We start from the raw sequence: 25,986 nt of genomic DNA, 5'->3' as shown, positions 1-25,986 counted from the left end.
NTCACAATAGTAGCTATTTTAATAATTCGATTAGGTTAATAATGGTAGTGATAAACAGTCATTCACTAGCAAATATGATACATGCAATCTTTTCTTGTTATAAAATACGTTAATTTTCTTGCAATCTTAATTTTTCATATTTTTTTAGAATATTGGTTAAGTAAATGAAAATTGTATTTGTATAATTACTATTAAAAAGAAATAGTAATTATGCCAACGTACTCAAACTGTCAGGTAAAAAATTAAAATTAACACTAATGTGTATGCTAATCTTACTATTTTTGTACGAAAATCATTATTAAGTTCCTTAGAACATTTTTTTCATATATTTATGCATAACACGTAATAGTTTCTCATTGCTGCGTCATTAAAGTGAAGATAATGAACAAACAGGACTTTTTTCTTGTATTGTATTATGTTAATCTCAGAAGCGACGTTAAAATAGGAAGTGGTCGGGTTTGAATATTTAGTTGTGTGGATGTGTCAGTGTTGTATTAGAGAAAGCACTGAAGCAACGTCACTTGGTCAACATGGCCAATAGAAAGACCTTGGCCATACTATTCACCTTGTGCACTTTTGGAATATCCAGTATTTTAGCTGTTTCAAAAAATATTCCGAAATGGAAAAAGCAAGTAATTATCTAAGTTATACTCTAAATATATTTATTCAATAAATTAATTAGTTAAAAATAATGTAATTAATAAATTTAATGCAGATTTAGTACAGATAAATATTTTCCTAAAATTATAAAAAAGTATTAGATCATAATTTATTATTTCTCCAAACTATAAAAAATAAGGTAAATGACTTAAATTCGTGTATGTGAAATAATCCACATTATTTGCATTAAAAACATGTGCATAACAATTGTAGTCATGTTCACATTTTAATATTTGTATACTTTCTATAAGAACGATTTTTATTGGTAACATCAGTCTAGGAACGACAGCAATCATTATATCAAGGGTTTCCGTCGTATCCGATCTGCTAACGACAGCCTAGTGACCCACTATCGACTAGGATGTTCTATGAGTTGTTTTAAAAATGAATATTCTATTCATTATTTTTAATGAAAGTTAATTAGTCTATATAAACATTACCACATCATTTAAATTTCTTATAACACTACAATTTTAAAAGATGTATTATGTTATTGCTCAAACAAATCCAAAATTGAACTTGAAAAAAACAATTTTTATTACGAAAAATTTACTTTATAAATCTACCTGATTTATATAAAAGATCAATTCTTTTAAACAATGAGAACAATAAAAAACCCGTTTCTATACTTACTGAACACTATATAATATGTATGTAATATTGTTAATGTTAAACTAATTTCAGTGAAATAAAATAATAAATACATTTAATAAAAATACATAATAATACAAATAAATACATTATTTTTACATAAGCGTAGGTAGAAATCTGGGAAATTGGGGTGTCTTAGTTTACCAAAAGTTGTCATAGATTCTCCAAATATTAGGGACATTATATGTGTTTTTATAAATATAAAATGTAGGACGGGGAAAAATCGTTCTAACCCCTCCAAATTTTGTCATAAATTTACGCCAATGTACATAAGTAATATTGAACAAAATATATATATATAAAAAGTTAAAAAGTTTTTTTTTATATTAATGCTTAACTTCATTTTAACACATCGGTACTTAATATCATTGATAGAATGTCTAAATAATAATTTTTTTTTAAATAATAAATTATAAAAAACAATATTTTAATTTTTCGATTTATATTTCAATCGCATAAACAATGTGCTGTAATGAATAATAACATCTTAGAAAGTTTCGCATTTTAATTTACAATCGCAATGTTTACAATTAGATGTTTTGACAACTAACATTAGCAACTTAAAAAATTGAAATGCCTTTAATTTCTTAGAAATTTTCTTGCACAGCAAATAATATTTCTGTTGAAATTTTTTTTACAAAACTAATTATAAGTTAGTAAATTAACTATACATGTGTTTTTTAGGCTTGTGAAGCACCAGCTACACAGAATGAATCAAGTCATTACACATGTGATGACAATGGTGACATGAAATGTTTACCAGGCTGGATAGGAGATCTTTGTGATGTACCGATTTGTAAGAAAGGTTGTGATCCGATTCAAGGATTTTGCAAACGACCTAATGAGTGTCGTTGTAAGCTAGGTGAGCATTGGATAATTTTTGTAAAATATTAAGATGCTCATTTCAATTTTTAGGATTTTACGGTGACACGTGTAATACATGCATACCATTACCTGGATGTCAACACGGGTATTGTAACAACAGTTTTGAGTGCAAGTGTGAAGAGGGATGGGACGGAATATTTTGTTCTGAACGTAATTTTTCTTTATTATTGTTATAATAATTTACAAACAGTTAATAATATACAGGGTGTTCAGTAAGTCAGGAAACGGGTTTCTATTGTTCTCATTGTTACAAACAATGAGAACAATAGAAACCCGTTTCCTGACTTACTGAACACTCTGTATATTAAACTTTAATTATTTTGTATATACTAAATGATAGCGGTATGTCATGAGAATTGTCATCCAAGTAAAGGATACTGTAATTGGCCTGGTGAATGCAGGTAAAAATAAAGATTTCAAATACAAAAAGGGTTATTTTTAAACTTCCAACATGTTATTAAAATCATCATGATTATGTATAGATGTCGATTAGGTTGGACTGGTGATTTATGTAAAGAATGTCAACCATTACCAGGATGTCAACATGGTACGTGTAACAAGCCTTTAGAATGTAAATGCGAAAAAGGTTGGCAAGGAATCTTGTGTCAGATACGTACGTATTCACAATCTCAAATTTAAATTCTAATTTATGTGTTATTATACACTATTTTTTTAATAATTTAGCTGTTTGCGCAGAAGGATGTCATCGTGATAGGGGTTATTGTAGGAAGCCTGGTGAATGCAGGTAATTTTTTATAAAATGATATAAATACTGTTAAATTTTAACTATATGCAAATTGTTTTATTTTAGATGTAAAGTAGGCTGGTGGGGTAAAAACTGTACTCAGTGTTACCCATATCCAGGATGCGTGCATGGAACTTGTAATCGACCATGGGAATGTAATTGTAAACCTGGATGGGGTGGAATATTGTGCGATCAAGGTAATTATTAAAAGAATTTGTTTATATAAAACGCAGATAATTATTTATATGTAACATAAAATTTAGAGCTAAAGTATTGTGAAAAAAATAATGTAGTATGCCAAAATAATGGTACTTGTGTAAGTCTTCCCGAAGAAGATGGCAACTATAGGTGTATTTGTACAGACGAATTCATGGGACGCAATTGCGAAGTAGATAAGAAAAAGGTATTGTACATGGAAAAATAGTCCTATGTTTAATTTTCATAATTATTATATATTTGGTTTTGAATATTCTGTATTTAAAGCTTGAAAAATGTTGATAACTTAACAGTCTTTATTTAATTTTATACTTATGAAAAGTAGAGTAACTATCACTTTTTTTATAACTTTGGCGATGTGAAACTTTTAATTTATTTGTTATTCAATTTAATAAATTTAAATTAGTGTTTAATTGTGAATTTCATTATATTTATAATAATAAATAATTTCTTTTAGGTGGAAATCATTGGATTAATGCCGCCAAAACCTAGTCTTTCATTAATGACCAAAGCGACTACATTATCACCTGTATCGACGACTGAAGAACTTATTGAAGGTGAAGACGAATATGAAGAAGAAAGTAGTTCTACAAATATTAATTCCACCATAACTTCAACGACAAATGAAAATGAGGCCTTTAATGAAACAATTTGAGTTTAATGAGTCAATTATTAATTTATTATACTTATTTATTTATATTTAATAACTTATATTTTGTACTGATGATTTATAATAAAACAATGTTATCATTATAAATTATTTTTATTTGCTTAACATTAATTTTTACGAAATATTTAATTTATTTAAAAAAAATTATAATAGAGAAGGCTCTATATTGGATTTATGATATCAAGCCAAACATCCTTTTTTGCAAATTACACAAAAAATGATATTTAAAATAAATATATTAAAGAAATTGTTATTGTGTGCTTCAAAATATTATACCAGTATGTATAAAAAAAATAGGTAATATATACTGACATTCAATCTTGGCAATTACATCATCTGTTTCAATGGCTTCAATGGAAGCTTTATAATGTTTTTACTACATCACATTCAGTAAGAATAGTTCATTTTTTAGAGAAAGTTCTTGTGTTAATAGAATACATTGTGTTTCTTGATAACACGATATATCAGTGATTATTTATAACTTGTAATACAGTGTTATATTTGTAATTTTATTTTTAAAAACGGTACCACTTTGATTACATATAATTTTTAAAATTTTATTAAATAAAAGAAATACCATGGATAATTCGTCATCCGTTTTAGTATTTTATGTAAATGGTAAAAAGGTAAGTTCAAATAGATAAATTCTTAAAGCTTTACAATAAAAAATTATTTTAACAAACCAGTAGCATATTGTTGACGTGGCGTAATTGGGACAAGTAACGATGATATGTGACAGTGATTAAATCACTATCATAAGAAACGCTTCGATGTAAACCTATAGATAGTGTTAAATTTTAAGAAATTGGTGAATTTTTCCAAAAGCAAAATTAATATTTATCTCCTTCGTCATTCCTAATTAGTAATTCTAATATTTTAGAATATTAGTGATATTTTTGATACTTTAGTATTGTAATTTTTATGGTAAACGTGTATACAAAACTTTTCAGAAGATAATTTGTTGTTAATTGTGAATAAATGGTCTACAAGGAATTTTTATCAGAGTCAAAAACATACTTTTGGAAATCTATTATTCACGCAGATTTCAAATATAAAAAAAAAATGTAAAAAATTCACTTTTACAAGCGGGTTTGATCTCGAACCCCTAGCGTTAAAGACATAAATTTCACTTACATGGCAACCGTTCATCACATTTGTCTAAAGATAAAAATTACAAAACTAATCTAAAATTTTAAAGTGAAATATATTATACAAGCTTCAATTTAAGATGTATAAAAAAATGTCAATATTTCTAGATCATTTACAAAGGTTTAAAAAGTTTAACTTATGTGTAAACGTTACTATTTGGAATATCCCACTGTGGGAAGATAAAGGGTCAGATTTTCAAAAAATCCATATTAAATGAAAAGAAAATACCTAAGGTTCCAATAAAAAAAAATATTTTGATTCGTTTATTTTTCAACAATTTATGGTAGTTTATATAAAAAAAAAAAGTTTAACAACTGTCGACATTTACTGATTTAAAAATTGTAATTTTTTGGGGGGGATATACCCCATTTACAAAGAACGAGGGAAATTTTTCAATTTTTAAGGGCGATGTCTTTAACTAGATACGATTTGTGATTTTTTAACATATCATTAAAAGAAACGGTCCGGTGAGAGCTAAGAAAAAGTGGCGACAGACATAAAAAATAAAACACATCATTAATCAATTAATTCTCAGTTTTGCATCGAAACTAAACTTAAAGTTGATACTCATATAAAATATTAGGAATAAATATTATGATTAATAAATTAAGAACAACGTTGAACTAATAGAAACTAAAAAAAAGTTATCAATATTATTCTTATTTAAATAATAAAAGTAAAAGTGAAATTAATTCCTTCTCAGCTTCACATCGAAACTGAAATATTAAAATTGAGTTTAATAAAACACGTATTGTAAGGCATGATTTAACAGTTTTATTAATCGGTTTTTAATGAATTCTAAATGATAAACATGGCTTTTAATAAATTTAAAAAAAATGATTTACGCATGTAATTATGCTTTTCTTGGGAGAAGAAGGGTTACTAAAAAACAAATTTATCTATTCTTTCTTTTTCTTTTTTATTTTTATTTTAAGGACTTAATTAAGAAGATATTTTTAATTTGTATCAGTTTAAATTGTAATGACTTTTTCAAAGGCTATAATAATATAATATACTTTTTATTTATTAAATAGGTAGTGGAATTAAAAGCAGAACCACAATGGACTCTATTATACTATTTAAGAACAAAATGTATCCTTTTTAGTTTAATTTGAGATTATTTATATTAATCAATTTGAAATAATTTAGAAAATTTTCCTTTATCATTTTTGAACAGTAAGCTTAACGGGTACTAAATTAGGTTGCGCTGAAGGTGGATGTGGAGCATGTACTGTAATGATTTCAAGATATGACCGAATAAAAAACCAACCAATGTATCCTTTTTCAAATAAAAATTTATTTATTCTTAAATAAATATTAATTTATGAATTTTAAGTTTAAATAATTTATTTTCCCTATAACGTGCAATATTTTAGTCATATGGCGGTAAATGCTTGTTTATGCCCAGTAGTAAGTATTCACGGGTGTGCTGTAATTACCGTCGAGGGTATAGGTAGTACTAAAAAGATGTTACATCCAATTCAAGAACGAATAGCGTTGAGTCATGGATCACAATGTGGATTTTGTACACCTGGAATAGTAATGTCTGTTTATGCTATGCTAAGGTCTTTAGCTAAAATACCTAATGAAAATGATTTTGAACACGCATTACAAGGTAAGTTTCAAGAATTGAACTATTGTATAAGAATAATTGTTTCTGGTAATAACGACAAAGATAGGAAATTTATGTAGGTGTACAGGCTATAGGCCTATTTTGCAAGGATTGAGAACATTAATGACTGAAAATATAAACAATGGATACTGTTTAATGGGTGAACAATGTTGTAAAAAAGTTAAAAAAATTGAAGAACAATCTACTGATATGATTGATTCATCAAAATTTACACCATATGACTCAACTCAAGAACCAATTTTTCCACCAGAACTAATTGTAAGTCTTATATGAAATTTTAAATAAAAATTTATTTTAAATTTCATCGTTGTTATTTAAAGATAGATAGAAAATACGATGAAGAATATTTAATATTCCGGGGAAAAACGACAATATGGTACAGGCCAACAACTCTTTGTCAACTTTTGGAACTTAAAAACGAGTTTCCTAATAGCAGGATAATTGTTGGAAATACTGAAATTGGTAAGATAGAAACAATAAATGATACTTTAAAAATTATTATACAAGTAAACATATGAGGGTTTACCTATCTAAGACCATAATGCGACGTGTCTCTGAACTATTTAAGTTTTCTCGTACACTGAAGTATTAGTCTGAGGAATACAAATAATAAATGAAGTAATAATTTATTGGTGGTATTGTATTTCTTGAGAAGTGTGAGTTCAAAATATAGAGGTTTTTATCTTTAACGACGAGACACACAAAAAATAGTAATTTTATCTATATGTAGTTCTATCTTTGAGTAAATGCAAATATCAAGTCAAGTTTTAAATATTTATTTGATTTAAAGGTATAGAAGTAAAATTTAAGAATTGTCAGTATCCCGTAATGATACAGCCAATTATGATTCCTGAGTTAAATATTTTTAATGTCTCAGAAAATGGAATTTTGGTAGGAGCAGCTGTAACTATTCAAAAATTAGAGAATCAGTTAAAATTTTTAGTCAAACACGTTTCGGGTAAATAAGTTACTATCACAAGGAATAGATTTTTTATAATCATTTAATAAAAAATATTATTTAATTTAGATTACAAAATGCAAATTGTAAAGTCCTTATTAGAAATAATACCACGGTTTGCTAGCAAACAAATAAGAAATGTCGGAGTAAGTAAAAGATATAAAGTATATTTACATGAAAATTGTAGTACACATGATATGTACCATTTATTACATTGTTGTAAATGTGATGAAATTAATCATTTTTATCTTCTAAATTATACACATTCAAAAATCAAATTATTTGCCTAAAAGAACGGATCAATTAATAGTTATTATACTTAATAATTAACATCAAATATCATACTAATCATAATGATTAAAAATAAATTATTTTCAAAAATGTTTAATGTAAAAATTTAATCGAAATACAGATTTTATAACTTTTTAATTGTGTAATAATTTTAATATCGACCAAAATAATAAAAAATTAGATATATTTGAAAATTTTTACCTCGAAAATCAATAAAATAATTTATTATTAACATTTTTAATGAAATTGGAATGTTCAGTGTGTTGCAGGGAATATTATTACTGGTAGCCCTATATCAGATTTGAATCCAATTTTTCTGGCCGCTCGATGCCAATTGAGTGTTTGGAGTAAACGTAAGACAAATAAATTCAAATAACTAATGAAAATTTTCATTAATAGATAAACGAATAAATTAATTTATTGTACATGTTTACTAAATTATGAAACTATTTTAATTATTATAAGATAATGGACATAGATTGTTGACAATGGATTGTAATTTTTTCACTGGATATCGAAAAAATTGTGTCTTATCTGATGAAGTTATAGTAGATATATTTATACCGTTCACTAAAAAAGTAAAAAATTTCTCAAATCAAATGTTATGATTCAATTGATTTTATTATTTTCTAAACTACTTAGAGTTTCTTTAATTATTCTTTTAGCACACATTTTTTAAGGCATTTAAACAGTCAAGAAGAAAAGAAGATGACATTGCTATAGTTAATGCTGCTTTTTATGTAGAAATTGTTGAAAAAACTATTAAAGATGTAGAAATTTCCTTTGGGGGTATGTCAGCTACTACAATACTGGCAAAAAATACCAAATCCATTCTAATAAATAGAACGTGGTCAGAAAATATGTTGGATGATGTTTATTTGAAATTAATTGAAGAAATGCCTCTAGCACTTAATGCACCAGGAGGAATGGTATCATATCGTAAAACATTAGCATTAAGGTAATAATTATAATATATATTTTTAAATATACATATAATTCGCAAACTATCTAATTTATTAGATAATATATAATTATTTTTTAGTTTGTTTTTCAAATTTTATCAATATGTGACCGAACATCTAAGATCTGAAAATATATGTAAAACAAAAATATTGCTTGAGACAACTACTCCAAAGTATGCTCAATACTTTCATGTAGATCCAAATTCACATAACAGCGAGGATCCTGTAGGAAAACCTTTTGTTCATGCTTCGGCAAAACAGCAAACAACAGGTAGATTTTTGCACGTAGTTATTTTTATCGTAGTTTATTAAAACATTGCTTACAGGCGAAGCTATTTACTGTGATGATTTACCACATCTAGCAGATGAACTTTTTTTAGCGGTGAAAACTTCAATACGTGCACACGCTAGAATTACTTTTGTAGATTACAGTAAAGCTTTATTATATCCCGGTGTTATTACTATTGTAGACGAAAAAGATTTGCCGGGTTTTCGTAATATGGTGGGCATTACACCACTGAAAGATGATTTTATATTCGCAAGAGATAAAGTAAACCTGATCCTTATATTTAAAAAGAGTTGCTAACTCTAATACAATATAATTTAAAACATTCTAGGTTTTTTATTATGGTCAAATAATATGTGCTGTAGTTGCAGTGAATCAAATGATAGCTCAAGAAGCACTGTGTTTAATTAATATAGAATATGAGGATTTAAAACCTATTTTAACTATTGAAGTATTTCATAATTTTTAGTTACTTTAAAATATTGAAATAATTTATAATGAAACTAATGATTCCATAATTAACAGGAAGCAATTGAAAAAGAACTTTTCCACAATGGTAGATGTTCATATTGGGAAAAAGGTAATATCGAAGAAGCTTTCAAAAATTCAAAATGTTTACTTCAAGGTGTATTAAGAATTGGTGGACAAGAGCATTTTTATTTAGAAACTCAATGTTGTATGATAATACCCTTCAATGAGCATGATGAAATTGAAGTTATAAGTTCAACACAATCGCTTAGTGAACTTCAAGTACCTGACTAATTTTTTTATGTTAATTAAGTAATAGTGTTCGTTAATTTAAATTTAAATAGGGTATAGTTGCTCATTGTTTAAATATACCAGCTAATCGGGTGGTTTGCAAAACAAAACGAATAGGAGGAGGATTTGGCGGAAAAGAAACTAGAGCTTTTATTACAACTGTACCTTGTGCTGTAGCAGCCATTAAGTAATATAACAAAAAGACACTTTTAAATTATGTATAACGTAAGTATTTATATAATCATTTTCGAAATTTTGCAGAACAAGAAAACCTATTAGATGTATGCTTGAACGTCATGAAGATATGTTGATCACAGGTGGAAGGCATCCATTTCTATGTAGATATAAAGTTGGGTTTAATCAAGATGGTAAAATTAACGTTTTAGAAGTTGTTGTGTATAACAATGCTGGATATTCATTAGATTTATCATCAGAGGTAATATAAAATGCTTAAAATGCAAGTGATTCAGAGTAACTTTATAAAAATTGAGTAAGATGCATGTTGGACATTTTTAGTTTTATTAACAAATTTAAAATCAAATAATAATTTCTGCAAAGTTATAGAAAACTATAGTTAACATTAATGCGATTATAGTGATAATAATGATTGATGACTGAAGTTAAAATTTAATTAAAATTTGACTGTATCATATATTGGGCGGTGAGTCTCTGATAGGCCAGGGTGGCAACTAATAGCCTGGCTCACCCGGGCCAGAGTGCACCAACTCAAGGCGGGTAGGCAGTTGTTGAGACGAAAGTCAATGACGCATAGCCGAAAACCCCACAGAGGTTTTTCCGTTCCACGGGCGGAACGGGTGCCCCAGACAAAAGCCTAGTCATTGTCTGCCGTTTCAACACTTGTTATGAGACCGGTTTACCGCTCGGGTAACAGTGGAGCTTGGTCTGCGGTGGCTGTCACAGGAGTAACTTTGTGGTTTATGGTTAAATATTGGCTTTAGAGAAATCAGCTGAGCCTTTTCCAATGGGAAGATACACTGAAGATTGTGTATACCATAATACAAAGTGGCTTGGATAGTGCCACGACTCTACAAGGGTACCTGAGGTTGGTGCAAACCAAAGGCGAACAGTACGGATAAATTAGTTGTTCGATGCTGGTGTTCCGTTTGAAGACACAGTGCGATCAAAGACCGATGGTGACACTAATCACGGTTGTAGGTGAAACTCTTTGGAGGGAAGCCCACAAAGACAATAAACATTGTGTCATATATTATAATCATATAACAATTATTTTATAATTTAGTTGTTATTTTTATTTTCAAACTCAGTTTAAACTTTTTAAACCAATCTAAAAATACTAACTAGATGTATAAAAAAATATGAAGCCAGTTTAAGAATCAACGTCGAAAATTATTATAAAATACTTCTAATTATTGTAGACCATAAAATGGTAGATTTTAATTTTTTTTAATTTTTACTACTACACAGAACAATTAATTTTAAAATAGTTTTCTCACCAAACTCAATTTTTTTAACTGTACTTATACTAATGCTGATTACAAAATTACTGAGTAATTCAAAATTCTACTATGTTTGGTTTAGACTATGGAGAGATGTGTTGCTCATATAGCTAACGTTTACTTTGTTCCGAATCTTAAAGTATCTGGATATGCTTGTAAAACTAATTTACCATCCAACACTGCATTTAGAGGTTTTGGTGCTCCTCAGGGCATGTATTTTGCTGAAGCAATTGTTGAACGAATAGCGACTAAACTAAACATTAATCCTAATTCTATACGAGAGATCAATTTCTTTCAAAATGGCCAAACAACACATTATAATCAAATAGTTCCGAGTTTTACTGTTAAAGCTTGCTGGGATGAAGTTACAAGAAAGTCAAAATATGCAACAAAATTTAATGAAATAGAAATGTTTAATAAGTGAGTCAATAATTAAAATGTTTGACATAAAAAAAGAATTTATACAGTTTTTTTCAGTACATATGATAATAAGCTCTTTAAGGCAAAATGTCGTAGTTTGTTGTATAAATGTTATTAACTATCATAAAATTCAAGACTGTAATTTAGTTTTCAGCTGTAATAATTGATCATTCCTTTTTAAAAATCGCTTGTATAATACATTAAATTGTCTGTTGTTAATTTTTAAACCAACTAATAAAAATTATTTGTTTTTAAATATTTACCGAAGTAATATGAAATTTGAATAAAAACTTTAGAATTAATCGGTGGAAGAAACGTGGAATTTCTGCAATTCCTACTATGTATGGCATAGCATATGCAGGCCATGGGAAATTCTTAAATCAAGCGGGTGTACTATTGCACATTTATTTAGATGGTTCAGTGTTATTAACACATGGTGGTATAGAAATGGGCCAAGGACTACATACTAAAATGATACAAATTGCTAGTAAAGGATTAAATATTTCCCATAATTTGATACATATCAAAGAAACTAGTACAGATAAAATTGCTAATATGTCACCTACTGCTGGCAGTTTTAGCTCTGATTTAAATGGAATGGCAATCTTAGTAAGAGCTTAGTGTACTTCTTTATAACTTAGGATATTAATTAATAGAATATTTTAAGAATGCATGTGAAATTATTAACAAACGACTTGAACCATATAAAAAGAAAAAGCCTAATGGTACATGGAAAGAATGGGTAAATTCAGCTTACTTCGACAAAGTTTGTCTATGGGCTCAGGGATATTATGCGTAAGTATTCACTTATTTAATTTTTATCATAATTTTCTCTATTATAAGTTGTTTACTCAAATCAGTAATCATGTTGTGGGTACTACTACCGAACAAGGTACAGTCAATTACTATATGTACTTTACTAACGGAGCTGCCGTCTCGGTTGTAGAAATAGATTGTTTAACAGGCGATCATAAAGTAAGAAAATATGATATTTTTTTGTTACAAAAAAAAAAAATTCTGATTTATCATTATTCACAAGAATACATGAATGAACTAGAAGTTTAGAGGAGAATAATATAATTTGATTTTTGACAACGATTAGATATTTTACAATTGGATTTAGGTTTTAAGCACAGACATAGTAATGGATGTAGGAAATAGTCTAAACCCAGCCATTGATGTGGGACAAATTGAAGGAGCTTTTATGCAAGGATATGGTTTATTTACAATGGAAGAATTGGTATATAGTCCAAAAGGAATATTGTATACAATAGGTCCTGGTACTTACAAAATTCCAGGATTTGCTGATATTCCAATTGAGTTTACTGTTTCATTATTAAAGGGATCAAGTAATCCCAGGGCTGTACATTCCTCAAAAGTAAAAGGGAAATTTTAATTTATACGTTTTAAAAAACATTGTTCTATTTTAGGCTATTGGAGAACCACCGCTATTCTTATCCGCTTCGGTTTTTTTTGCGATAAAAAATGCTATTTATGCAGCTCGAAAAGACTCTGGTATAATAGAATATTTTAGACTTGACCCACCAGCTACAGTTGAAAAGATTCGAATGGCGTGTCAAGATCACATTATTGATAAAGTAAATTAAACAGGAATAATTGATTTTATATTTTATTGATTTTTAAATGTACATTTTTTAGTTAAAAACAGAGGAAAATGTGCCAAAAATTGATAGTGTATGGAATATAACAATTTAAAATCAATTAAAATTTATAAAAAAAATTGATATTTACTATGTTTTTTTAGAAATTAGTAAAAAGTTAATTAAATACATTTGAAAGACATTTAATTTGCTATGATAAAATTAATCGATTATTTATATATAGTATGTATAAAAAATTTACTTTAAATTACATATATAGATTTAAGTTATAAAAATGTATTGTTTTATATATATTATTATTATTGAACTGTTAATTTTATTTATAAAATAGATTGGAAAATAAATATTATAAGTTAGAGAAAAACTAAATTTAAGCGTTAATTTTAATTAGATATAACTGGCCTATCATTTTTTAACTAAAGAAATTTTATCGCATTATATTTTATTCTAATTAAGTACAAATTTCTTTGTTAGTAAATTTTAATAGTTAATGAATCAAGACAATATTACCCAAATTAGTGTAATGTTTTTGGCTTTGAATATGGCAAGAGTCCAACCATATTTATAAAAAAAAACATTAAAATCAAACGTTTATTTAACGTAATGATATTGTAGTAATATTAATAACGATAAATCAAATTTTCGTTTTAAAAACTGGTTATGGTGTGAGAAAGTGGTCAACCTTACCCACCATGAGTACCAACGAACATTGCAGGTTACTTATACTCACGCAGTACCACAACAACAGCGGACAAAGAAGTTGGCTATTGGTCAAATTATTAATACATACTTATCGGAAACATGACGTAGACGCATTTTACTGGAAGAAATTAATATAACTGCTTAAAAGGACACTAAAGTTATGGATTTAGCAATAATTAAAATGATTAGTATATTATTTATTCAATTATTCTTTACAGGTGAGATAAATTCACATAATAATTATTCATTTAAAATAATTGAGTTTAATCAGTAAACAAGTTCTAATAATATTATCTAATAACTTGGGATCAGAGAATTCATTATCTTTAGATGATCAAATAATAAAAGAGCAACACTCTTTAAATTTAATCTGACATAACTTTGATAAAATAATATTGATCAAATTCTTTCACGTTGTTAGTTTAGTCAAGTCATATTCAATTATTTTATTATTAAACAATTTTTTTATACATGTTAAAAATAGTAACTAGTAATAGTCAATTTATATTTCATTAAATCGCTTTTTTATTCGATATCTGTATAATCAACGTCAATTAATTTTTCTAAATAATGTTAAAAAAATAATTTTTGAAAATTTTCAGTCTAATGTGCTGTATACATTCCTTTTATTTGAAAAATTCTGATTAATAAATTGAATCGGGTTATGTAAGGGTAGTTGTACTTCACAGGCTGTAAAATTACGTTCATTTTTCCTAGGGTAGATTAAACATAAAAATAAAATAACCTTTTAGTATATAATAATATTTCTGAACTACATCGATATTTTTACTAAGCAAATTCTAATGGAAACAATGTATTACGATTTTTAAAATATTTTTTATCCATCATAAATCAAATTAATTTGTAATTTTAATTTAACTACAGAAAAGTTTTATACGTTAACCATATAGTAATGTGATATAATTGAGATATTTTCACGCATAATGAAAGAGAAATTGTAATGATCTGATTTAGTCACATATGTATCATCAATAGAAAGTGAAATTAGTGAAACCTATAAATACCTAATAATCATTAAAATAGTATAGTTATTGTCAATTCTTAATTTCAAAAATCAACTTGTATAAAACACGTTTCAATAATCTTGAACAATTTCATTTTTCAAATATTGACTTTTGTAGGCTATAGACATAAGCGACATTTTTATCAACAATTTCTTTTTCTTAAAAATATTAATATAATTTATGAATACTTCAAATCAATCGAATTTGAAAGTTTTTGGTAAAATGTTATTTACGCCAATTAATCTGCAAACAGTCGATAACTTTTTCTTTTAATAAAAATGCATACACTCTTTTATTAATAGAGTTTTTCTATCTTCGTATATAAATTATTTCAATAAAATTAATAATATTTTATACTAAAATTGTTTGTAACACGACAGATCATTATTTAAAAATAGGAATTGACTCTTACTTACACACTGTGAAAGCATAACAAAGAAATTTTTCTTTTAAAATACTAATGAACTGCGCATACCATCACATAATCTCCATACATATCATCAAAATCGCTTTCCACAAATATCTATTATCATATAATTATATTTCACCTTGGGCATTATGATTTTATAATACTATAACAAAGGTCTGTGAATACACATGTAGATACGTGTATTTTATTCTGAACAAAAATAAAATATGTTAAGGTTGCTGAAGATCATTGAACTAATACTTTAACTTTAAACTAATCAAAATATATTTTTACGAATAAATTAAATTTTTTCAAAAACTTTCTAGAGAAATTAATGTATAAAATTTTACATTAATAAAAATTTTAGAATTTTTTATAATTTTTGATAGATAAAATCAGTAAATATCCTTAATTACACTTGTTTGTATTTTTATTTCTCATAGTTATGTGCGAAGGCAATACTGAAGAATTCGTATGTCCAGAAGCTGGAGGAAATGGTAACTATGCTGATCCGGCAACATGTCGTCGATTTTATCAGGTATATTATATCTTAATTCGCTATGATTTTGATTGAATAACTACATATTTTTTATAATTTTTAGTGTGTAGACAATCATCCATATTTAAACCGTTGTCCAGCGGGTCTATACTTTGACGATATAAACAAGTTGTGTACTTTTGAAAATGAAGCTCGTTGCGGACCTCTTCCTATTAGTAACAAATAAATAAATAAATAAATTTCTGAAATATTATTTTAATTAATAGTTTTATTTTTTAGCTGAAGCTCCTAGTACTGAAAATCCGATTGATTTAGCACAAAAATGTGACACCAGTCAGTGTACATTACCTTACTGCTTTTGCTCTCGGGATGGTACTATAATTCCAGGAGGAATAGATCCTAAAGACGTAAGTTTAAAAAATTATCAGCTATCAAAGTAACTTATATACTTTATTTACCTATACAGACTCCGCAAATGATATTACTAACTTTTGATGGAGCAGTTAATCAAAATAATTATGATCACTACCAAAAGGTGTTTTCACACAATAAAAAAAATCCTAATGGATGTTTAATTAAAGGTACCTTCTTTATATCTCATGAGTATTGTGATTATAACATGGTTCAAGATTTAGCACATAACGGTCATGAAATTGGCACTGAAACTATATCGTGAGTACATATGTCAAATATGAATAGGAATTGTTTTTATCAGATTATATATACCTTGATTAACATTAATATATTATTTAGATTACAAAAAGGCTTAGAAAATAAAGGTTATGAAGAATGGGTAGCTGAGATGATTGGAATGCGTGAGATCCTTGTTAATTTTGCCAATTTATCCAGGAGTGATATCGTAGGAATGAGAGCTCCATTTTTAAAACCGGGTCGAAACACTCAATACGAAGTTAGTATACTAATAAATGAAATAAAACTATTTAATTTATAGTCCCTCAACTATGAATATTTACTTAATTTTTACTAAAGTTATTTCAAACTAACCACAATATAATTGATAATTGTTAAAGATATTCTTTTTTGCGTTATTAAGGTAATCGAAGATTATGGTTTTGTTTATGATAGTTCAATCGGAATACCTCCATCTAGAGTACCAATTTGGCCATATTCATTAGACTATAAAATCCCACATGAATGCAAATCAGGAACATGTCCGACTAAATCGTTCAAAGGTAAATATTTATAACTAAAACAAAAAAATTATTTTGTGATTATAGATTAATTTTTAGCTTAGCAAAAACAAAATTATTGATTATTTGATTACCAATATTAACATTACATATTTAAAATATTTTGATAGGTACATGGCAAGTACCATTAAATGCACATTATGTTGAGACCTACGAAGGCGGTCACTGTCCATATTTAGACCAATGTGTACTCCATAATCATGATGCTACAGAAGTTTTTGAATGGCTTCGTGAAGATTTTAACCGGTATTACACACAAAACCGTGCACCATACATGATGCCTTTCCATACTAACTGGTTCCAAATAAAAGAGTTAGAGAACGGCTTACACAAATTCATTGATTGGGCCAATAAACAGTACGTAAAATTATTAAATTTCTAAAAACTTAAATTTTTTTTTAATTAATCAAATTGATAGTATAAATATTATTTTATTAGACCAGATGTATGGTTTGTTACCATCACACAAGCATTAACTTGGATGACTGAGCCGAAGAGCGTAAAAGAATTATTATCTTATGAACCATGGAAATGTGATAAGACTGATCAGCTGCCATCGCCACCTTGTAATTTACCCAATAAATGTCCATTATCTTTTAAACAACCAGAATCAGGAATTTCTGTAATTAGGTAAAATAAAATTTAAGAGAATATATAACATATTGTATGTTTGTATATATATATATATTGATAAAAAAATCAATGTTTTACTATTTTAATTATTTTTTTAAGGTATTTATCAACTTGCAAACAGTGTCCAGCCAAATATCCTTGGCTCGGTGACTCAAAAGGAACAGGAAATGCTGGAGCAGATGTTTATACTCCTGAAACTCTAAGAAAATAATTCAATATTTGTTTTTTTAACATAATATTTATTTTTTATAATTCATAATTTGTAACTTCATTTTATATAATAAAAATTTGAATTTTATGAACATAATACATATAAGAATCATGAATACTGGAATATAATTTGAAAAGCGATTATACTCTTTAAAAATCTAAGTAAGAAAAAAACAGATATTAAAAATTACACTAATAAGTTTATTTATTTTTATAATTGATGGATTGACAGGTGAAAGGTAACAAACGAAAAATCAATCTTGTTACTTAATAATCAATCAGCTTTCATAATGTAAAATTACAATTCATATTATTTAATTAAAGTAACTTGTAAAAAAATTTAACACCAAATCACTAATATTATATTATGAATATCAAAGCATTAAAAAAAAGAGACTTATAGATAATAACTACATTTATTTAATATAAAAGTATTCCAAAGTAAATTTTGTAAAGGTTCTTATGTAATATCTACCTATTGTTAATAAATAACATAAAACAAATGTTTAAATGTTTTTTCATAAGGAAAAATAGTATTATTCATAAATTATAATTAACTCATGTGATTAAATGTTATACTACATATTAACTTTAAAACAAATTTATGATTGTTAAAACAATGATGCATACTATTTAATACATGATTATATTGTTGTTACATTCAACGATGAATTTAGTCTTTCTTCCAAGAACAGTATGAAAATCTTTGTATGTTTTTCTTAAATCATGTTCATATTTTATCTATTTTATCGAACCGAGCGTAACGAAAAATTTGATTATGCTTAAAATAAATATAACCGTTATGTAGACCTATTTAGCATCAAATTATATCAAACAAATTATATTTAAGTACAGAAATTCACCTGTAAATACGTAAGTAAATTTACAGTAGTATAACATTTAGCGTTAATAAGGTTATTATATAGATATTATTTATCAATGTGTGTTATGAAAAAATATATTATGAATAAATAGAAATTGTTGTTAATAAATCAAAATTTTATCAAACATAATAATGACAGATTATCATTTCAAGACAAATAAATTAACGAAGAAAAAAACATTTAACTCGTATACGAAATTTCATTTCGTGTTTAATATAACGTTGTGCCTAAAAAAGTCTTAACTTTTCTATAAGTTGAAATTTAAGAATTATTACTATTTTAAGCGTTTCAGTTGTCTTAAAGCTTTTTGTATGATCCATGTGAGTAAAATCAGATAATTGTCCTTGTGCATAATGTGTGACTACTTTTTTGAAATTACAAAATAAATTATATTTAATACAATTAATATATTCAATATCCTTTGTTAATTTAATTAATATTTTTACCTGAAAAATACTTAATTATACCACGCCTTTCTATTCAAATTTACATGCAATAATTTAATTTTTATTTCACATTAAATCTTAATAAACGCATTTTAAGAACAACCAATGAACAAACTAATAGCAACAAAATATATTATTATTAATATATTGAATATTGTTACATCAATAAATTATACTATGTTAATAATTAAAATAATGATTACTATTCAGAATTATATTTTACTTATTGGCAGAGCTCGAGACTATACATTTATAAAATTTCTTGGATTACTTCTTATGAAATACCCAGAACATTCAATACTGAAAATTTATCATAAGCATACAGAGTACCACAGGAACATTTTATATTTTTGAGGGAGTGATCCCCACGCTTTCTATAACTATAATCCTAATTATAATAAATTTTTAGTGTTAAGTAAAAAAAAAAAACGGTAGCACAGTGGGGTCGAGGCACAGTGTGGACGAGGCATAGATGAGACAAGTATAGATGAAATCTGACAGTGATTAAAATCACTATCATGAGAAATGCCTCGATGCAAATCTGTAGATAGTGTTTCATTTAGAGAAATTGGTGGATTATTCCAAAAGCAACATCAACTCTTATTTCTTTAATTATATCCTGATTAGTAGTTCTTTGATTTTAAAATATAATATATGAATAAATACTAATTATAGTTTTTAAATTCAGTATGAAATTGAGAGGGCAGCCATAATGTATGGTTCATAGTGTTAGGCGGTTAATAAGAAAGTAGAGCAGAGAATAAGTGTAGCAGAGATGAGAATGCTTAGTTGGATGAGTGGAGTGACTAGAAAAGATAGAATAAGGAACGAGCATATAAGAGGGAGTATAGGTGTAGCGTCAAACTTGGATAAGATGAGAGAAAATAGACTTAGATGGTTTGGTCATGTTATGAGGAGAGAAGAATCGGAAGCTGTAAGATCAGTTATAGAAATGAATGTTGAAGGAAGAAGAGGTAGAGGAAGACCAAAAATGAGATGGAGGGATGCTATTGAATACGATATGAGGACAGCTGATGTGAGCGTAGAAGATGTGGGAGATCGTGTCAAGTGGAATCTTAGGATAAGGGTGGCCGACCCCAAGTAGTTGGGATTAAGGCAAAGAAAAAGAAAAAGATTACCAGAAATTCCGGTGGCAATTGACATAATATGATTGTTGTTTGGGAATGTACAATTTAGCGTTTAGTTGGGTTTAAACAATATAGTGTCAAATCAATTACCTACTCTATCGGTTGTATCTTAATATACACTACACTTAAATGATACTATAAATAAATAAACTCACACATACACACACACATATGCATTTATAACATTGTGTCTAATGTATAACATGATAAAAAGCAACCGTAAAATGAAAAAAATGGAATATAAATTTTAGTACTCATATTAAATGTAATGTAACTCGAAAAATATTTGTTTAAATGAAAAAATATAAGATAATTTTTTTGTTTATAATTGTCTTTTAAACAACTTTTGTACGAAACTTTTTTTTGTAAGTTAAATATTTTTTGAGAAAATTAAAAAAGCTGATATTTATGAACTTTTGCGAGGCTGTAAAAAAAAAGCTCAATTTCAATCAATGAGGACTATTAGTATGTCATTATGCATATTTTAATTCAACTATTAATAAAACAAAATTTGGTTGGGAATTTTTTAAGAAATTTTTCCTTTGTTGACTGGCTTAGATGTCAATTTTAAACTTGTAATTGAGCTAAAAGTTATGGTAATATATTCAATTTTTTTTACTATAAACTTTCATAAATCTTTATCAAAAATTTTTCATCAACTTTAAAGAACCAAAAAAATAGGTTAAAATTGAAAATTTGGACTGATTATTTTTAACATATTAAAAATCAAATCAGTAATAATTTGAAAACAAATTTTTTTTTCTTTTAATTATTATTTTATATATATAATTAGTAATAATATAAAAAATTAGAAGTGATAGAAATAGTCTACTTGCAGATTTGAAAACAACGCGAAAAGTTGATTTAGAAAAGTATATTTTTGCTTCTGATGAAAGTTCCTTGTAGTCCAGTGCATTTTTTTATAGTAACAAACAGTTTTTATTGAAAATTATTGTATCAAGCCCTTTAAATTTTTATACACGTAAAAGTAAAGCAAAATATAACTTCTTTATTATTTTTATAATTTCTCCGTTTAAATTACAATATTAAATATCAATTTCATACTAAATTTAATAATTATAATTAGTATATATTCAAATATTATATTTTAAAATCAAAGAACTACTAATCATGATATAATTAAAGAAATAAGAGTTGATGTTGCTTTTGGAATAATCCACCAATTGCCTAATTAAAACAAAAAAAAAAAAAGTTTGTTGGGAATTTTTTCTGCTATTCTGCAAAATTACTCCTTCGTTGACTAGAATGAATCATTAAATAGAAAATTTTATGAGAATTAAAACAATGTTATTTTTAAGATTAATATGCAGTCAGAAAGTTTTATAATTATTATTTATTGTAAATTTATCAGAAAAACTCATTATTTTTTGCATTTTTATCGTAATAGAACACTTAAATAGAAATCATAGTAATCATTTCTAAGTAATTTTTGATATTTAAAAAGATTCTACTATTGAAATATCCAGAACTGAATTAATTTTAATGATTTACTTTAACTAAAAAAAAAAAAGTTAATATTTTGAATCCCTCTTGTGGGCAGGTAAAGGGTTAGATTTATAAAAAAAACCAAATGATAGATAAAGACATGCATCTAAATAAAAAAAAATATACTGATTTGGTCATTTTTGATAAAGTTATAACAATTAACAAAGTTATAAGTTTTATACACTGGACTACAAGGAACTTCCATCAGAAACAAAAATATACTATTCTAAATCAACTTTTCGCGATGTTTTAAAATGTGCAATTAGACTTTTTCTATAACTTCTAAGTTTTAATATTATTAAAAAATAGTTTTTACATATAAAAAAAAATAATTAAGAACAAAAAAAATTGTTTTAAATTAATACTGATTTGATATAATATTTAATATTAATTTGATTATTAATAAGTTAAAAATAAGGAAAATGACATATTTAACCTATTTTGTTAATCGTTTAAAGTTGATTGTTGTAAATGTTTATAATAAAAAAAAAAATTTATTTTACCATAACTTTTAGCTCAATTGGTAAGTTTGACATTGACATAATTAAATAGAAAATTTTATGACAATTAAAAAAATTGTATCGTTAAGATCAATATGCAGTCAGAAAGTTTTATAATTACTATTTATTGTAAATTTATCAGAAAAGCTCAATATTTTTTTGCATTTTTATGGTAATAGATAACTTAAATAGAAGTAATAGTAATAATTTCCTAGGAACTTTTGTTGTTTGTTGAAAAGATTCTATAATTGAAATATTGAGAACTTAATTAATTTTAATGATTTACTTTAACTAAATGTACCAATCAAAACAAAGTTGTTAAAAAGATTTACTCAATTGAGTGTATTATAAAATTTGATTATATTTGTAAAAATCAATTGTTAATTCAGGAGAAAAAACAATCATTTTTTTTAGAAATGATTTATATAGCAACATGTTACAAAAAAAAATTGTAATATTATAGTCTAGTAGTAGCACACACAAATAGAGTAAAAAAATTATTAAATTACAAAGTAAAATGATTTAATTTTGTAGTTGAAACCTATCATATCAAACTTCATTCGTTAATAAATATTTTGAAAACATTAGAAATGAATGATTTTAATTGTCTCTATGGAGAACATGGAATAACTAACTGTTTCATTGATAATATGAAATTTTTTTTCAATTTTTGAGGGTAATATCTTCAACTAGATACGAATTGTAGCCATTTGACGTATCGTTGAAAAAAGTAGGTTAAGTTAGAGCAGAGAAAATAAATGATAGTCACAAAAAATATCTTCTCAGCTTTGCATCGAAGCTAAAACTTAAAATATAGTAAAATAATTTTAATACGAATAAGAAATTTCTTCTTACAAGGGGTGACTAAAATTATGGGATCCTTGATCTTTATTGGAGTTATTGAATCTAAATGAGATAAAAATCAAACGAGTTAAAAATGTATACTAACTTAAAAAGAATTAAGAAAAAAATGCAAAAAATTCATTGCCATACGCGGGTTGGAACCTCGTACCCCAAGCGTGTAAAACATAAATTTTACCAACTCGGCAACCGTACGTCGCTCCCGGCGTTTGAAAAAATTGGCTATTTAAGCTAGTTCAAATTTCAAAGTTATTTTTCTCGACTTAAAAGAAGCAAACAAATTTAAATAAGTTTTACTTTCTATGCTATATTAATTTTTTATTTTTATAATATTTATGAAAATCTGTACTCCCCTTGTCAGGTATTTTAAAATAAAATAAAATNACTCCCCTTGTCAGGTATTTTAAAATAAAATAAAATACAAAACCCAGAATTTTAACACAAAAATAGCATATTTTTGCATACGGTAGTCATTTTTACCATGAAGACAAATCCAGAGGTCAAATTTTTTTTTTTCACATTAAAGTATATTACATAAGCTTTAATTTAAGATATATTTAAAAGTGTCAGTATTTCCGGAATACTTTCAAAAATTAAATTGAAAATATCGTAGTAACAATACGTATTTTTGAATACGGTAGTCATTTTTACCGTAAGACAAATCCAGATTTACAAAAAAAGCGTGCCAGATGAAAGGGGTATATAAATATTTATTATAAAAAAATAATAATATTGATCCATACATTTTTCCAAAAGTTATATAAAATATAAATTAAATAATATAACATATAAAATCGAGATTTTTTTCACGGAAATCGTACGTTTTTCTTTAACTTTGATGTCCGTTTTCACCACGAAGACAAGTCCAGAGGTCAAATTTTTTTTTTTCAAATTAAAGTATATTACATAAGCTTTAATTTAAGATATATATAAAAGTGTCAGTCTTTCCGGAACATTTTCAAAAGTTAAGTTGAAAAAGTTCTACTTTCTATACGCATTTTAAAAGGTTTGCACCCCCCCTGTATAAAGGGAAATGGTCCGATTTTAAAAAAAAGTATGTCGAATGAAAGAAGTATATATAAAGTATTTATCATTAAAGAATAAAGTTGATTCATGCATTTTTTAAAAAGTTATAGCAACATAATGTTAAAAAATAATAAAAAATCGAGAATTTTTTCACGGAAATCATACGTTTTTCTTTAACTTTGATGTCCGTTTTCACCACGAAGACAAGTCCAGAGGTCAAATTTTTTTTTTTCAAAATAAATTATATTACATAAGCTTTAATTTAAGGTATATATAAAAGTGTCAGTCTTTCCGGAACATTTTCAAAAGTTAAGTTGAAAAAGTTCTACTTTCTATACGCATTTTAAAAGGTTTGCACCCCCCCTGTATAAAGGGAAATGGTCCGATTTTAAAAAAAAGTATGTCGAATGAAAGAAGTATATATAAAGTATTTATCATTAAAGAATAAAGTTGATTCATGCATTTTTTAAAAAGTTATAGCAACATAATGTTAAAAAATGTAAAATATAATATCAAGAATTTTTTCACAAAAATAGCATATTTTTGCATACGGTAGTCATTTTCACCATGAAGACAAGTCCAGAGGTCAAATTTTTTTTTTTCAAATTAAAGTATATTACATTAGCTTTAATTTAAGGTATATATAAAATTGTCAGTCTTTCCGGAACATTTTCAAAAGTTAAGTTGAAAAAGTTAATTTTTTGTAAAAAAGTTACCATTTTGAAACCCCATCCTTTGGGCTGTTAAAGGGTCAAATGTTCACAAAAATATATAAAATGATAGGTAATTATCTAAGGTATCTATAAAAAAAAAAATTATATTGATTCGGTCATTTTTAAAAAAGTTATGGCAATTTTAAGTAAAAAAAATTGAAAAAATATCGAAAATTGAGCAATTTTTAAATTTGTAATTTTTTGGGGGATTTCCCCCATTTGCGGGGAACGAAGGAATTTTTTTAATTTTTGAGGGTAATGTCTTCGACTAGATACGATTTGTGATCTTTTGACATATTGTTCATCAAAATCGGTCCAGCGAGAGCTGAGATTGAGCGTTCACAGACACAAAAAAAAAAATAAAAAAANATACGATTTGTGATCTTTTGACATATTGTTCATCAAAATCGGTCCAGCGAGAGATTAGATTGAGCGTTCACAGACATAAAAAAAAAAAAAATACACATTATAGTAAAATTAATACCTTCTCAGCTTCGCATCGAAGCTAAAACACAAATATGAATAGGTTATTGCTGTACTCAAGATGACTAAAATAAACTTTATAAATGCATAAATTCCCATCCCATGTATATAAAATCATTCAAAACACTAATTTGTTAACGACTTATACATACTGGGCTTCGCCTAGCTAGGGCTCCGCCTCAAATCCGGTGACCTGCGGCCCTCACGCACCTACGGTGCTTTAGACCCTTCAGGCTGTCCTTGCAGGTACGCCATTGATTCCGGTAAGAGTGCCCGGTTATGCCGGGCACTCTTACTCAATAAGTGTTATGCAGCTAAAATATTATTCTAGAAGCAGTTTAACAG

General features: G+C 26.5%; 4 protein-coding genes across 7 annotated transcripts in view; all 4 read left to right on the top strand.

The window, feature by feature from the left end:
• The first annotated feature begins 463 nt into the window (after positions 1-463).
• Positions 464-3,910, top strand: LOC126903540 (neurogenic locus protein delta-like). Of its 2 annotated transcripts, XM_050681731.1 has the most exons (9): positions 464-632; positions 1,996-2,173; positions 2,227-2,346; positions 2,537-2,597; positions 2,679-2,809; positions 2,881-2,941; positions 3,008-3,138; positions 3,205-3,344; positions 3,615-3,910. In XM_050681731.1, exons 1-9 carry the CDS (start codon positions 531-533, stop codon positions 3,810-3,812), a joined length of 1,122 nt encoding a protein of 373 aa, XP_050537688.1. In that variant the 5' UTR covers positions 464-530; the 3' UTR covers positions 3,813-3,910. The 2 variants fall into 2 exon arrangements, with proteins under 2 accessions (XP_050537688.1, XP_050537689.1); XM_050681732.1 differs by lacking the exons at positions 2,679-2,809; positions 2,881-2,941.
• Positions 3,911-4,237: 327 nt separating this feature from the next.
• Positions 4,238-13,564, top strand: LOC126903526 (xanthine dehydrogenase/oxidase). 3 transcript variants are annotated; one of them, XM_050681706.1, is made up of 24 exons: positions 4,238-4,453; positions 6,011-6,068; positions 6,154-6,250; positions 6,353-6,591; positions 6,656-6,867; positions 6,930-7,071; positions 7,400-7,567; positions 7,637-7,713; positions 8,118-8,211; positions 8,324-8,436; positions 8,524-8,816; positions 8,901-9,091; positions 9,147-9,370; positions 9,438-9,557; positions 9,632-9,856; positions 9,919-10,052; positions 10,127-10,301; positions 11,426-11,763; positions 12,060-12,372; positions 12,431-12,558; positions 12,624-12,738; positions 12,887-13,141; positions 13,194-13,361; positions 13,423-13,564. In XM_050681706.1, exons 1-24 carry the CDS (start codon positions 4,406-4,408, stop codon positions 13,477-13,479), a joined length of 3,984 nt encoding a protein of 1,327 aa, XP_050537663.1. In that variant the 5' UTR covers positions 4,238-4,405; the 3' UTR covers positions 13,480-13,564. The 3 variants fall into 3 exon arrangements, with proteins under 3 accessions (XP_050537663.1, XP_050537664.1, XP_050537665.1); XM_050681707.1 differs by lacking the exon at positions 12,887-13,141; XM_050681708.1 differs by lacking the exons at positions 4,238-4,453; positions 6,011-6,068; positions 6,154-6,250 and having other exon boundaries at positions 6,494-6,591; positions 6,669-6,867.
• A 543-nt stretch (positions 13,565-14,107) lies between these two features.
• Positions 14,108-18,173, top strand: LOC126903536 (chitin deacetylase 1). Its single transcript, XM_050681726.1, has 10 exons — positions 14,108-14,305; positions 15,965-16,059; positions 16,124-16,235; positions 16,300-16,427; positions 16,487-16,692; positions 16,774-16,930; positions 17,075-17,213; positions 17,342-17,588; positions 17,670-17,861; positions 17,964-18,173. Exons 1-10 carry the CDS (start codon positions 14,248-14,250, stop codon positions 18,073-18,075), a joined length of 1,446 nt encoding a protein of 481 aa, XP_050537683.1. The 5' UTR covers positions 14,108-14,247; the 3' UTR covers positions 18,076-18,173.
• A 142-nt stretch (positions 18,174-18,315) lies between these two features.
• LOC126903531 (transcription factor mef2A-like) overlaps positions 18,316-25,986 on the top strand; it is a 50,989-nt gene continuing 43,318 nt past the window's right edge. The window contains exon 1 of the mRNA XM_050681716.1: positions 18,316-18,947. The gene's annotated coding sequence lies outside the window, so the exon portion shown is untranslated. The remainder of the gene's footprint in view (positions 18,948-25,986) is intronic.

Source organism: Daktulosphaira vitifoliae, unplaced genomic scaffold (genome assembly GCF_025091365.1).
Source record: "Daktulosphaira vitifoliae isolate Bord-2020 unplaced genomic scaffold, ASM2509136v1 Scaffold_4, whole genome shotgun sequence".
Lineage (NCBI taxonomy): Eukaryota > Metazoa > Arthropoda > Insecta > Hemiptera > Phylloxeridae > Daktulosphaira > Daktulosphaira vitifoliae.
The sequence above is the reverse complement of the archived record's forward strand: the minus strand, read 5'-3'. Positions and strand labels throughout refer to the sequence as shown.

What these genes read in the sequence shown, in the direction of transcription:
- LOC126903540 (XM_050681731.1), top strand. Translation starts at nt 531, where the DNA reads ATGGCCAATAGAAAGACCTTGGCCATACTATTCACCTTGTGCACTTTT. An exon ending in CGGAATATTTTGTTCTGAAC is followed by an intron (nt 2,347 to 2,536) that starts GTAATTTTTCTT and finishes ACTAAATGATAG; the next exon opens with CGGTATGTCATGAGAATTGT. An exon ending in GCGAAGTAGATAAGAAAAAG is followed by an intron (nt 3,345 to 3,614) that starts GTATTGTACATG and finishes AATTTCTTTTAG; the next exon opens with GTGGAAATCATTGGATTAAT.
- LOC126903526 (XM_050681706.1), top strand. Translation starts at nt 4,406, where the DNA reads ATGGATAATTCGTCATCCGTTTTAGTATTTTATGTAAATGGTAAAAAG. An exon ending in CGTAAAACATTAGCATTAAG is followed by an intron (nt 8,817 to 8,900) that starts GTAATAATTATA and finishes ATTATTTTTTAG; the next exon opens with TTTGTTTTTCAAATTTTATC. An exon ending in GGGCTGTACATTCCTCAAAA is followed by an intron (nt 13,142 to 13,193) that starts GTAAAAGGGAAA and finishes GTTCTATTTTAG; the next exon opens with GCTATTGGAGAACCACCGCT.
- LOC126903536 (XM_050681726.1), top strand. Translation starts at nt 14,248, where the DNA reads ATGGATTTAGCAATAATTAAAATGATTAGTATATTATTTATTCAATTA. An exon ending in GAGGAATAGATCCTAAAGAC is followed by an intron (nt 16,428 to 16,486) that starts GTAAGTTTAAAA and finishes TTACCTATACAG; the next exon opens with ACTCCGCAAATGATATTACT. An exon ending in TCCGACTAAATCGTTCAAAG is followed by an intron (nt 17,214 to 17,341) that starts GTAAATATTTAT and finishes ATATTTTGATAG; the next exon opens with GTACATGGCAAGTACCATTA.